The following is a 14,408-nucleotide window of genomic DNA, read 5'->3' as shown; positions in this document are numbered from 1 at the left end:
TTCCTGCTTGTGAAGAAATGTCCAAGGGCTTGCCTGAGCTTGCCTCCTGTTGTTGAGTCTCAGAGCCATCAAAGACTTCTTGTGCCAGCACCTGGAGTCTCTGCTGAGAACCCAGCCCTGCCAAGTGGTGCCCTATCAATTTCCTGGGAACTTGGAAGGTGAAGCTGGCAGACCAAGACTGAAAATCCACACACAGACCGTTGTGCGAGGAAAATATCGACGCACCTTCTGAGACGCGGCTGAAAAATGACGCGCCGCCAGCTTTGTAGCAGAAATCGACGCTCAACTGGCATGGCTGGAAGATCAACGCACGCAGTTGGAGAAACGATGCGCAACACCCGATGACGGAGGCTGCTGCACGTTTTTGCTGATACCGTGTGACAGGATTTTTGATGGAAACCTTGCTGTGCACGTAAAAAAAGTGCTTGCCCAGATCAATGCATCGTTATCCTGCGGAGAAGAAAAACGACGCACGTCGACCCAACCGTAGAAGGAGAAACGACGCACGGTCTTGGTTGCAGGTGAGAAACCAAAACATCGCTAACCTTTTTCGACGCACAGTCACCCGTGCGTGTTATTTTGACACTACCCAGGTACTTTTCAATGCTAACAGTGTTTTTACTGGTTACAAAAGGATTTAAGACTCTTTTGCTTTTAAAATTAATAACTTGACTGGTGTATATTGGATTTTTGTCGTTTTCGTCTTGTTTTGTTTAGATCAATATTTCCTATTTTTCTAAACCTGTGTTGTGTCATTTTGTATAGTTTTCACTATGTTACTGTGTGTGTTGGTACAAATACTTTACACCTAGACTCTGAAGTTAAGCCTGCCTGCTCGTGCCAAGCTACCAAGAGGGCTGAGCGGGGGTTAGCTGAGGGTGATTCTCCTTTACTCTGACTAGAGTGAGGGTCCTTGATTGGACAGGGGATAACCTAACTGCCAACCAAAGACCCCATTTCTAACAAAGATTTAAAGGCATTTTTACCTTAAGCGTGTACTTAGAAGGATATAGTAAACAAGGGATACTCAATGGGAGGGACGAACTCAAGCTGGAGAGCCCAAACAAAAAAAAGGCAGCAAATAGAAACCGCGCAACTGTGATTTACAAACCACAAAGCCAATTGTAAGCAACAGGTGAAATGCATTTACAATGAAGATTTCAGAATGCCCACAAACTTTGTTGGCAAACCAAGCTATGTGGTAAGATTCAACCTAAACATGAATATGCCCTTGTGTAATGTAACCGGTGCTCATGTAAAGAGCCCCAATACCTTCAAATTGAGTTTGTGCTATATAAAACTGCAAGAAAGAAGGGTGGAGGAAAAGGGAAAATGTAAGGACTATGTACACAGGACTGTTGTAACAACTTGCTGCCAATACAGGTACAGCACTAATGACTGAAACATATTGAGCATTCTGAACAATGGAATCAATGACAGCTCTAGGAATGCTCATCAATACAGTCAGAGAAGGATGCAGAGTACTCTCACCAACAACTGATCACTACTTCTATTCTAGCGGTCACTATAGAGGGGCATGACTTCCCTTACTTCAGTCAACACCAACAGACTCTCCTGTATTATTCCTGATATTGAGTACACCACCTTTGTGTATAGATGTGTGTGTTTTGACTCATTTATTCTGGGCATACCTGATCCTTCCATTGCCCTTCTTTCGTCTGTCAGTCCCAATTCACTTGATACTTAAGGTACTCAGCACTCTTGCTGTTTTTGATAACCACTCAGCCCATCCCTGACCTCACACAGTGTTGCCTTTTGGGGCCCCACCACCCACTGTGTCTCCATTTGATATTTCGTCTTACTTGTGCTTCAGCCTCTGTATGGCTAGCAACTATGCCTTCAGGATAATAGCTGGTGGCGTCGGTCAACCCTGAATCCTCTGCCTTTCCCTGGCACTCTTTCCCCTAATGAAAGTGCTACATGTGTAACATCCAAGTCATGAAGTAATAGAGCAGAGAAGTGGCATCCCGTGCACCTCAGCAATGTGTCTAGCATGATGTGTGCCCTCGGGCATGGAGACCAGTGCCTTCTTGCATCTGCAGTGATATTTGGAATGTTTTTTAACTTGGTCAATGTGTTTTGACAAAGGCTATTGTAGATCTCGGTACATCTACAGTGGAATCTTCTTAACCAATGCACTCGATATTACTGCAGACTGTTTTCCACAGATAGTTTTCTGGTAGGCCACCCTGCAAGTCGTGGTGGTGTGGGCATAAGCAGATAGGTGTTCATTGTTATCTATATTTATTGTGTTTCCACATGATTATTTATAAGGGTATTTGCACGATGTTCAATTGGTAATAAGTTGAGTGTTCCACAGTGCTCTTCATACAAGAGTGGTAAACAGGTGAACAGGTAAACATTTCCTCTGCCTTTTGGCGCCATCATGATGAATGTGACATAAATTGTCTGCATTTTCCGTAATTTCCAATACCTTTTTAATGTATTTAGCACAATATGTGTTTTGTGATCGATAAATGTTGCCATGGCCTGTAATGTTTGGCCATGTTTGGGTTGGTCGTTTTGTTACCCTTTTCTGTTACACTTGGTTATCATGTCCTCATGCACTCATGATGGGTGGCTTTTGTGAACAATGTGGACACTTTTCGTCTTTTATTCATTGGTGTGTAAGCACTGTTCTCTGTTTTGCTGTAGGAGGGCTGGGTTCCCTTGTTTAGGCTTATACATTGCATTTTTGCATCACCAGTTTATAATAGTTGGTAGACTATGGTGAGGCAGATGTGCGCATGTCTGGTGCTGACGCCCACGGTTTGTAGGGTCTATGTTTGTGCAGCTTAGTTATGTGCTGTAAAGTATGTGTTTGCAGCTGTTATTGGACAGCGACCTATAGGGAAATGTTAAGGCCATCACAACTTTTTAAATAAATAAATACACTGTGTACTCTAGTTGCATTTGTATTACTAATTTCATGATTAACTTTTATTTTGTAATATTTAAATGCTCTCATAGCATGCATGTTTTTTGCAGATATGTTTAAGTTCGTGGGCTAAACCGTGCATAAAAAAGATTTGAGAATATGAGAATCAAGTCCCAAAACACATTCATCACATTTATGTGGCACAAGTCTTGTGAGTAATTATGATAAATATCATGACGTGGATGTTGCAAGAGAGTGGGAGATAGCGCTGAAATACAGATCTGGAACATTCTGTCTCATTAAACAGATGCTTTAAAAATAGGACTTCACATCAAAACAAAATGTCTTAGCACAAAGTCATGCAAATTATAGTGCCCCCTTAAGCCAACGACTGTCAAAGTCCACCAACAGGCAAGCAATCACCAGAGACTCGAGAATAGGTGCTTGTCGTAATAAAGTTTCACACGTCTTGTGTCACCCAGAACAAAAGGTTACAAGAAAATCGCTTCCTGCTGCCGCATACAAACTGAACAAAAGTGTAATTTCATTAAATTATGAAGATTGCACCAGGTGCTCAAGCTATCGCGTGGCTTGTGATGCCATCAAGATGCGGAGAAATTAAAGTGAGAATTAGCGATAATAATAGCATTGCAGAGGCACAGCGTGACTTGGCATGGGATACTGAAATTGTGAGTCAGGACTGAAAGGAAGTGGAAACAAAAATAGGGCAGAGGCACCCAGCTGTGAGAGTGCAGCTCTATTAAGTACATGGTAAATTGTATTGCTGATAGATTAGTATATATATATATATATATATATATATATATATATATATATATATATGAAAAAACAAAGGTTATAGGGACGTTATAGTTAGGTTCTGAATTTACTCGTACAAAGCATAGAAAGTCAGCAGTTAGAGTTAGAGTTCTTTCAAGTAACTATAGCTTGCGCACAAAGATAACTATAACTTGCGCCACAGCCATACACAGTTTTTTCTTCAATAATTTGGAGTAATTTGGGGTAATTAGCAGTGCATGGCGACGGTACAAGTTATAGTTACCTTAGGGCGTGATTCACACCAAATCACAAAAAGGTCGCTTTTTGGACCAGTATCTACCTTTCTGCCAATTTTTTTGTAATGCTTTCCAGTAGTTTCGGCGCCATCGCTGTTCAAAATCCCTATGGAAAAATGAATGGAGATAAAGCATTTTAGGAAACCCCCTTTTTCTCAGCCCTCGCTTGACAAATCACCCCGAAACTTTCCAGATAGCTATATATATATATATATATATATATATATATATATATATATATTCACTGAAAAAACTAAAGGTTACAGGGACATCATAGTTAGTCTCACATTTTAAACATACAAAACCATAGAAATTCACTTGTTTTAGTTAGAGTTATCTCTAGTAACTATAACTCGTGCCCTAAGATAACTATTACCCGTGCCCCCACTATACAGTATTTTCATCAAAAATGTTACCTTAAATATTACATTGATGTTGAATATTAGTGCTGTAATTTGTGGGGTAATGAGTAGTGAATGGCGAGGGCGCGAGTTATAGCTAACTTAGGACACGAGTTATAGTTACCCGAGATACTAGGATGTGAACCGTCAACCTTTTGACAGTCCACGAGCTTTACCATGAGGCCAGAAGTGACCCTTGTCTTCTGACCATTAAAAGGTAAGTATAACATTTGCTCCAAACATCTTGCTAGTTTGACACTTTGAAGTAATTACATGGCATGGAGTGACCACTGCAATAGCAATCTCTCTCTCTCTCTCGCTCTCTTTCATCCCATTATGGTATGGAAGTGAGAGAGAGACAATGACAGGACAAAAGGGGAAGCCTCAAGGCCCTCGTGGACCTAACTAGGGGCCTGATTTATGAAAATTAGCGCCACCTTTACATTATTTTTTTACGCAAAAGCGATGCAAACTTACAAAATATAACTGTAGTCAAAAAAAGGCATAAAGGCGGTGCTAACTTTTCATAAATCAGGCCCTAGGTTTCCCGAGTCCTGCTGGAGCAGGCATTGCCCACACAAACAGGGATCTACTTCAAATAGCAGCTCGCTGTTTGTGGGAACAATGTTTTCCACTGTTTCCCTGCATGCACATTTGTGTGCAGGGAAACAGATGAAAACTTTGCTTTCTGCAAGTGAGAGCTATTTGACAGCTCTCATTTGCTGAAAGTGGATTGTTTGCTCTGACTTGGCAGGAGCTGTCAAAGCTCCAACCAAGTGAGAGCCAACAGCTATGTCCCATAGGTGGGCACCCTGGAACAGAGCAGGAGCTGGCCCTCCTATGTAAAATAGTGCCAAGGGAGGTGGTGGGACCCATGGCCACACAACAGACTCCCTTCATTATTTTGGTTCAGCTCATTGTGGGGGGGTGGTCCCTGCATTCAGGGTGGTTGATTTTCTTTCACTTGACACATTCTGTTTGGTGTCAAGGGCAACAAGTTTGCATGTTAATTTTGTCCTTGGGACAAGCAGGCCCAAACCCCTGCAGCACAAGCCCTTTTGATTACCAGTTTACAAAGAAGTGAACTGCATGTAGTTGAGTATATATAGGTGTCTGTATGTTAACGCTTTTCAAACTTGTATTTATGGTTCATTAATGAAAAGCCTTCATTATTAGGGTGAGTGCTGTAAATAAACATTTTAAGGTCACACTGCACTACTGACAGTAGTTCCATTAAAAAAATTAAAATAGTGAACACACAAATTAAAAAGTATAATGCTCCCAGAATGCTCTCTAATTAGATGCAAATGTTTGCAGAAGCTTGGATGCAAGAGTGATGATTCTTTGCTTTAAAAATAAAATGTTCCGAAAAAAATGCAAGTAGGAACAAAAAGTTTCGCTATTATGAAATTTTAGGTGCTATTTCTTTGAAGCATCATTTAGTAAAATGTGTTGATGCATGCTAATATTTCCAAAAGATATTCCTAATGGCTGGCAAAGCCAACCGATCTGACATTTTTTGTGAGTCTTTTGGTTTCATCAATGCGTGCCTTGTTTTGACATGGTTTTTGTAACACTTTATTGTTGTGGGAGCTGCCAGGCCCTCAACATTGTAACAAACACTAGCAAAAAGAAAAAAACGTTTTTGCTTTCAAAAAGCACACATTGCCACCAGTGGCATAACAGAGGCCCGCAGCCCCCATTCGGGGGGCCCCACAGCAACTGTGTGAGTGATTCTTGAGAAGGGGGCCTCCATGTTCTTTGAAGGGGAGCCCCCTCCAATTTTGTTAAGCCAGTGATTGTCACAGTAGTTCCTGGCACTGAACAAAGCTACTTTGTTTGCTAATGTGCTCCTTGTGGAAGAGCAGAATGCGATCACTCACAGTAAAGCCAGCCGATAGAGAAATGGAAGTTTAATAAAAACATGATGTCTTTGTTAACACCAGCCCTAATTAGAGGCCCATTTCTTAAAGAAAGTCACAAAAGTGTGTTTGAGGTAGTGGCTTTCATGAATTCACAAGAACCTACAGAAGTAGATCAGAAAATCGTACTCCTAGAAAATATTTCTCAACTGTAGTTTGGCACCAGCAAATATGCATGTGTAGCTTTGCTCATGTGAAAGTCTATTGAGCATTTACAAGTTCACTTTCCCTCCAACCACTTTTTTCCCAAACTTGGAAGAACTTCTACTTCTGACATTGTCAGGAGTACATTTCCAACCTTTCTCATTATGGGAAAAGATTAGATAATAGCCTTAAAAAATGCAACTTAGTAGGTTTACTGACACAAAGGCATTCCGGCCCTGGAATTATTGCTTACTGATTTTTCCGGTCCCAGTATGTAGAGCTACTGAAAGGTGACAAAATAAGGAAATTGCTATAGTAGGGATTTAAATTGCAAGTATTCAAGCCATACTATAGTAGTAGCCCTGGTATAATCAGAGAGTCTATTATCAGACCTCTTGGGTATTGAGATTGCTGCCATAATTTGTCACCACACTACATGGCAGCAAAGGGACAAGTAAATTTAAAAAGCAACCAGTCCCATAGACAAGTAGATACTTTATTAAATTCCACACCCCTGGGCATTGTATTTGATTAAAGCCTCGGGGAGGTGGTGGCCCCCTGAGCTGCGGGGGGCGACAACCCCCGCATTATATTTGATTTAAACCCTGGGAAGCCGGTGGTGTCCCCATGGCTGCTGGGAGGCTGCGTGGCTCCTCATTATATTTGATTTCAGCAACGGGGAGGTGGCATTCCCTGGGACTGTGAGGGGGCTTTGCGCTGCAACACTATGTTTAACTAAAGCCCCGGGGAAGTACCAGTCCCTTGAGCTGAGGAGGTCTATGAGGACCCCCTGCATTCATTATGATTTAAGCCCCAGGGAGGTGGCGGTCCCCGGGGCATCAAAAGGGCCTAGGAGGGGGTCCCCGTGCACCCACCTCCTTTATTTAAACATGCCACCGGGACCTGGCCCACTGGGGGCTTCATAAAATTAAGCGCGAAACCAGCACTTGTTTTTTTTTAATTTTTACCACAAATTTGCAATGTTTTAGCTAATTTGCAGCAACCTTTTTTTTTTAAGTGCTTTTTTACCTTGTGGAGTCACCATGGGACTGTGGCACAAGAACTAAGGGCCCAGAAGGGGTCAAAGTGGCCCTACCCTGGCCCCTTTTCTTTTTTTTCCCCTTTTGCTAGGGACTCGGCTGAAGCAGAGTCTCAAAATGGCTGCCAACACATCCTGGTTTGAAGTATTTGCAGCCAATCAGAGCTCTGCGGCTCTCTGCACAAGCTCTTATTATTCGCAAAGTCATCTGGGAGGATCCCGGCTCTACATATACAAATTTGGATTTCCTTAATTTCTCAACAACTACTGAACAGATTTACACGAAATAACAAAAAGCGTAATCTGTGTACAGAAAGCTACTTTTCTGCCAAATTTGGTGTAATTCAGTCTGTTCAAAACTCCTCCAGGAATTACCACGGAACACACCCTTTTATGGACCCCCTTTTTCTCGGCCCCCACTTGACGGATCACCCCCAAAAACTTACCTTGTGCAACAAGAATCACTGGCACACTTTAAAAAAAAAAAATTGTGAATATTCATCAAACTGTGACAAAGACGTAGGCAGGTCAAAAAACACATTTTCTTTGTAAATATGGCACTAACTGTAACTACCTACTGGTGACCGCTGGGAGGCGGATGCCGGAGAGATAGAAAACGAAGACTGGACAGAAATCCTGAGCACACCGAGGAAGGCCGCAGTAGCGAACCAACTTCGGCTGATACATTTCAAATATGTCCATAGGGTCTGTCTCACATGTCATAGTCTCTGGTCAAGGGGGTGTCAGCCCCCCCATGTCTCCACTGTGGAGCGGAAATCTTACGTTCGGACACACAGTGTGGAGTGGTCATGTGCAATAGGCGTTTGGCTGTCCGCAGGCGGTGGGGTTGGGTGCTCAACGGCCAACTCCTATGACCCCAGGTAAAGGCGTTGTGCAGCAAAGAACTGGGAGGCTGCAGGGGGGGTTGCGCACAGAGACTGTTTGGATGCAAGGCCTTGTGGGCAACTCCCAGCATCAGACAGCTGAAACCGTGCACAGTGTGGGTATTGGGAGCAGGTTGCCTGAGGGGAGTGGGCACATGCTGAAGTTTAAGTATGTCCAAACCCCCCAGAATTTAATTGAAAAACAAAGGTTAAACTGATGTTATAGTTAGGGTTTGAAATTAGATAAAAAGTAATGCCTGAAAACAAAAATCGAGCGTGTGCATCTGTCATGAACTCATTGATGTCCCTCCCTAAACCCAACCCAGCTTCTCCCTGACGCTCTCCCATTTAGTAATATATTTTGCACCCACTCCCCCTTGTCCATACTACATTTACTGCAAAAACATGTATGTGTGTGTGCAGAGATCTCAATCTCCACAAAGAAAATATAGGAGTGGCGGAGGTGGGGATTCTGCCCATAGGATTTGAGATAGCATTTATAGTATGTCAGTGCTACTACTACTAATACTACTACTACTACTACTACTACAAAATGCAGTTTGTGAATAGTCCCCAGTACTCTCTGGGAAAGGTGAGCTGCTTGCAGAGTGTGACTCCTCTCTTCCCTCACCTGGGTTTCTCCCATCCCTCCAGGGGTTTAACTGGAAGTTTCTGCGATAGGAAATACATATAATTGTCAATGTCAGAAAAGCAAACATACATCCATTAAATGCTGATTCACACTGCGATCTATCCAAGTTAAAATTGCGGTTAAACTACTATAAAAATAAGCAAAAGGCAGATGGAAATTTTAGTAAAGGATTTGATGTAAGCTAATAAAACATATAAACAAAGGCACTTTTTATCTCTTAAAGTGGTAGGAACTCTCCAGAACAGCTTGATCACATGAATCTCAGTGGATTATGCATAGAAATCATCTATTACATAGCTTAGGACAACTGTGTATCTTCTTTAGAATTATGCTATATAGGGAAGGTATTTTAAACTCGTTGATGATAGTAGATCTCACAATCAGGACCAAGTCTTCAAGGGCACCACATCCTACTTGGATTCAAATAGCAGTTTTCATATTAAATCTGTTTTGTTGGGTTAAGCATCATGAACATGTATTTAATGAGGTTATGGCCTCAAATGTGATTGTCCAGTCATGGTACAGGATTGTTTCCACTTGTGACCATAACAAAAATTGTTCAAAGAGCGAAACCCAAGAATTTCACCTTAACTATACTGCTGGAACGTCATTGCAGACTACTTCTGTATTAGTACAGCTGGTTCTTGGAGTATTAGAAAACGATCTTCTGCATTTGTCCAACATGGTTTCAGGCAAGTACAAGAACAACCGAGAGCCATTACTTCTTTGTGAACTATTTTGTTACTTTCATTCATGTGCTTCCTCATAAAGTGTTATTGGCGAAGGAGAGTAGTGTGGTTCCCGCACTACTACCTCTTACACAAGCATTGCAGTCCATTACCTTCACCAAGGTGAGTTTGAGCCATTGTGGTACACAGAAAATGCAATCTTGACTGAAAATGTTGTGAAGATAGCTGTTTGCTAATCCAAGGGCCAGATGTACGACCATTCCAGATTGTGACTTGCAATTAGCATGTCGCCATGTGGAATGTTCAACAATGTCAACCACACTGTTTGCGATTCCCAATGGGGTCGCAAATGACCTACCTCAGCAATATTCATGATGTAGGTCGCAATTTACAACCCCATTGGGAATGGCTACACTCACAGGGAGGGTGGCCTGCTGAGGACAGCAGACCACTATGCCTGTGACTGCTTTTTAAATAAAGCATTTTTTTAAATGCATCCCATTTTCCTTAAAGGAAAACAAGATGCATTTCAAACAAAAAATTGAAAGTTTTCTTTTCATTTATTCAGAGTAGGCAGTGGTCCTTGGGAATACTACTTGCTCTGAAAAAATATTTCCACTGCCATTTACCAAGAGGAAGGCGTCCAATGGGACCCCTTTCTGTTTGAGAATGGGTTACCACCAATTTGAATTTGTGGTAACTGCGACTGGGGCCGCCCTTGGAACGCCCCTTCCTAATTGGGAGTCTCAATCCCTATTTTGCAAGTCAGTATTTGCACGCAGGCTCGCAAAATAGGGACAGTACGTTGGAAAAGGTCATTTTGCGGTCACAAAAGGTGAAATTTGTGTTTTGCAACTGCAAATTTGAGTCGTACATCGGGGCCCAAGTGCTATATCTAGCAGACCATGTTACTCTCGGTTGCATTGGCGGAATGGCAACTCAACTCTCAATGTGGTAAACTCTTTGTTTGAGGAAGTAAATTCCAGCTAAATGTCCAGGGAAAATACGAATGGCCAAATAGAAGCTCAGCCAATTACAGCATATGTTGTGCAAGAACGACTTAAGACTGTGCTTGAATATCTGCTTTCTAGGCTATAACTTTAAAAGGTTTATTGTACGTTGACATTATATTAAACATACATCAGACTCTGATCTTTTTTTGAAAACATGGACATGTATCTTTTCTGATATCACATTATTAATTCCTTTTAGCCAACATATTTCTGTTTTCCAGGTTCTGTATTATTGAAAAGGTATGTTGAACATCGATATAAAACCACATTGACAAACTATTTCCTTACAGGCATCTTTGTATTTTTCTCTAGGTACTCCCTTTTCCTAGTCAAGTAGTGTACAACAGAGTTGGCAAGTGTGGAAGTCGAACCGTGGTTTTGCTTTTGAGAATCCTGTCCGAGAAGCATGGTTTTAACTTAGTGACATCAGAAATTCATAACAAAACCAGGTTGACCAAAAGCGAACAGGTAAGTTATTACGGCGGAACAATACGAAACCGATTTTGTCTATTACATTAAAAATATAAAGTAAGCAGATAGATTACCTGTTGAGCAAATTAGGAAATGCTTTTGAAATTAAGCAAGCTAGATGTTTGAATGTTATTTCTGTGTGCATTCAAGAAGGAAGCATGGAAGACTTTCATGGAAATGTTGAGGCAATACTGAGGTATTGCTAGGGCGTTGGTCCTTATTTGGGCTTTGATGTTTAATTTATAAGGGGACACGTTAAAGGTTTGATAGACTTTTTGTCTATGCTTAGAGTGATTCCACCATAAGCAATTACGTCATCATAATCAATAAACATCATCAAATATTCTTTGGAGTCAGTAATCTCTACATAACATGACCCATTTGGTCATGAGTAACCACACCTTTATGTAAAAGTTTATTTCCCTATAATAAAAATGCTAATATCACGTAAATTAGTCTCAACACCAGCTGATAAACATATAAGAACAACACTGGTTGACAAAATCTTCTAAAGAATCTCAATTTAGCTAACGCATTGATCACTAAACATTCAAGAGTCACAGTGCAAATCAGTAGCAAGAATAAATGAGCAATAGACATCTAGGTTTAGTAACTGAACAACATCAGTTGTTATTAATAAATTGTTAACATTCTGTGGTTCTCCCTTACTAACCTTCTGATTAGAATAGCATGTTTGGACTTCACACAAAACTATTTTGGCCAATGTTAATTTATAAAAACATCTGACTATGGCTCTATCAAAATAGCAGTTGGAACCTAGAAACAAAGAACAAACACATCAAGATGAACAGCATGTTGTTATACCTCTTCTCGTACAGATCAGCAAGCTGCGATTATCTTCGTCAGTTGGATATCAGTTCGGTCAGCATCAGCAACGAGCAGTGAAAGGGAATGGTTCAGAAACGGGGACTCTAAACTATCTGACCAATTTAAGAAGCAAGGTCTAGGGATCAGCATTCAGCATCAGAATTTTAAGCAATAATGTTAAGGATAGAAATAAATCATCTGGAACCGTTCAGATCCTTAATCAGAAGAGAATGAGCCCTCTAAGGAGGCAATCAAAGTAGGAATAGACGCGCTCCTCTCGGTGCAGTTGAGCTAAGTTAGAATCATCTAAAGAACTTCCCACATTGTCATTGGTCAGGAAATCGTATGTTTACAATCAGTCGATTAAGGATTACACCTCAAATCTAAGATATAACTAAACTGTCTTTCACATGTTGATGATTGGTTCCTCTTCTCCTTTTGCCATCATCAAACTTGTCAGGTAACCTTTTTGTATCTACCCGTACTCCAGGCAGTGCATCCATTGTCAGCTCCTGGGAACATCGCTGTCTCATGCATCAAACTATACAGTGTAACAATTACTTAATATAAGATATTCTAGCAAGCAGTTCTCATTAGAAACTCAAAGACATCTGCTTACGTTTGGTCAACACAGTGTGAATAATACACAAATTAATTTTTCTGGACACACATGCCCACTATTTTATTAAACATTGCAGCTTAATATGAGCCTGTGCAAAACTAGACCCAAACTTCGCTACATTAAAGCCTAAAATTAAAAAGCAAATACATAACATGTAATCATTAATATAACACACTGCAACATTTTCTTAATGCAGGCACTTCAATTAATATTAATAAGCACTTCATAAAGACACTTTGTAATAAATGGTGGCCACTCAAGTGGGTACATTTTCCAAGACACACATTGTTTTCTATATTAGTAAGTACTATGGAAATAATTAACACAAAATACATAAAATTCAGTAGTAATAAATTCAGCGTTCACAGTATTAACACTCCTAAATGAAGTGACCATAAAGCATTTATGAACAACCTAGGTTTCTATACACAGTCTGAAAATACGGGAATGCAATAGCCACAAAGATCAAGTTGAATTCACTTCTCAGCTTCCTTGGGCTTTCTCTCAGTGTCATGTTAAGGATTTTGAGGGTCCCGAGCCAAAAATATTTTGGGGGCCCCCGTGTGGAAACTGTGAATTTGTTTACTAATTTTCTGCTAATTCAAGCCATATGCTACAGAGCAATATTGAATTAATAAATAACGGTTTAGATACAAAAATACACATAAAAGAGCTAGAGAGAAAGTTGACTTACCAGGTGGGCCTCGAAAAGTTGGGCACTGGCCAATTGTCCACTTTGCACATCCTTTCAGAGGTCTCGGTTCTCTCAATGAGCTGCACTACCTCTGGTGTGTACCCATCGTTCCATAGGACATCATACACACAGGCAAGTCTGGAGCTTCCATGAGGCATGCTGAGACATCAATCTGAGGAAGCAGCCATGTGCTGGTGCAAAATTACTGAACAGAGGTCAGAATATATATTTTTTTCTTTCAGTGAATGGTTTAATGCCTAGACACTGAAGTTAAGCCTGCCTTCTTGTGTCAAACTACCAAGGGGGTGAGCGGAGGATAACTGAGAGTGATTCTCCTTTACCCTGACTAGAGTCAGGGTCCTTGCTTGGACAGGAGAACCACTGCAAAATCAAGAGCATATGGGAGACTGATTATGGGCAAGAGCTTCCCTTAAGGAATGGAGGGTTAGTGTTACTCAAATAATGACTGATTTCACTTAAAGCTGTTATACAGCATCCACTACACCTATTTTATGCCTAACACAACTGACTCTAGTTGGGGTTATGCATGCCCCAAAAGTGGAGCCTTAGGAGTGTAATATCCTGGTATTGTTCAGAAAATGTCCATTTGTCCCAGACATATATTCATAATATGCAGCATCCTATTGATGGGTAAGACATGCTTACTTGGTGGTACTCCCTTTAAAATGCAATCATAATGCATAAGAAAGCTGCAAGGTTCACAATCCTGTTGGCTAAGAGAAGGATAGTATTGAAATGGCCTAGCCTTTAAGACCCAACAGTGAATTACTGGTTAACAGATATTGATAGATACACAATCGCAGATGAAAAACATATGCAATTTACACTAAGGCATAGCTAGCAAGTTTTCACATTGCTTCGGTGTGACATTTTGACGATTTTGGTGTATATATGAGTGACAGTATACCGCTAAATGTGTGACAGCACGAGTGACGGTTTCTCACGAGTAAAACCAAGCACTGCAGCTTGCAACAAGATACCAAGGACCAGTGACAACCTTCACTATTGACTAGCTGCCCTGGACCATGCCCCTGAGATGAGCATGAGCCATAT

At 41.0% G+C, this 14,408-nt stretch overlaps 1 protein-coding gene across 1 annotated transcript in view; it reads left to right on the top strand.

The window, feature by feature from the left end:
* UST (uronyl 2-sulfotransferase) overlaps positions 1 to 14,408 on the top strand; it is an 813,325-nt gene that overhangs the window by 434,684 nt on the left and 364,233 nt on the right. The window contains exon 3 of the mRNA XM_069235183.1: positions 11,032 to 11,187. Within this exon, the coding sequence (XP_069091284.1) occupies positions 11,032 to 11,187 (156 nt within the window). The remainder of the gene's footprint in view (positions 1 to 11,031; positions 11,188 to 14,408) is intronic.

Source organism: Pleurodeles waltl, chromosome 5 (assembly GCF_031143425.1).
Source record: "Pleurodeles waltl isolate 20211129_DDA chromosome 5, aPleWal1.hap1.20221129, whole genome shotgun sequence".
NCBI classification, from domain to species: Eukaryota; Metazoa; Chordata; class Amphibia; order Caudata; family Salamandridae; genus Pleurodeles; species Pleurodeles waltl.
The sequence above is the reverse complement of the archived record's forward strand: the minus strand, read 5'-3'. Positions and strand labels throughout refer to the sequence as shown.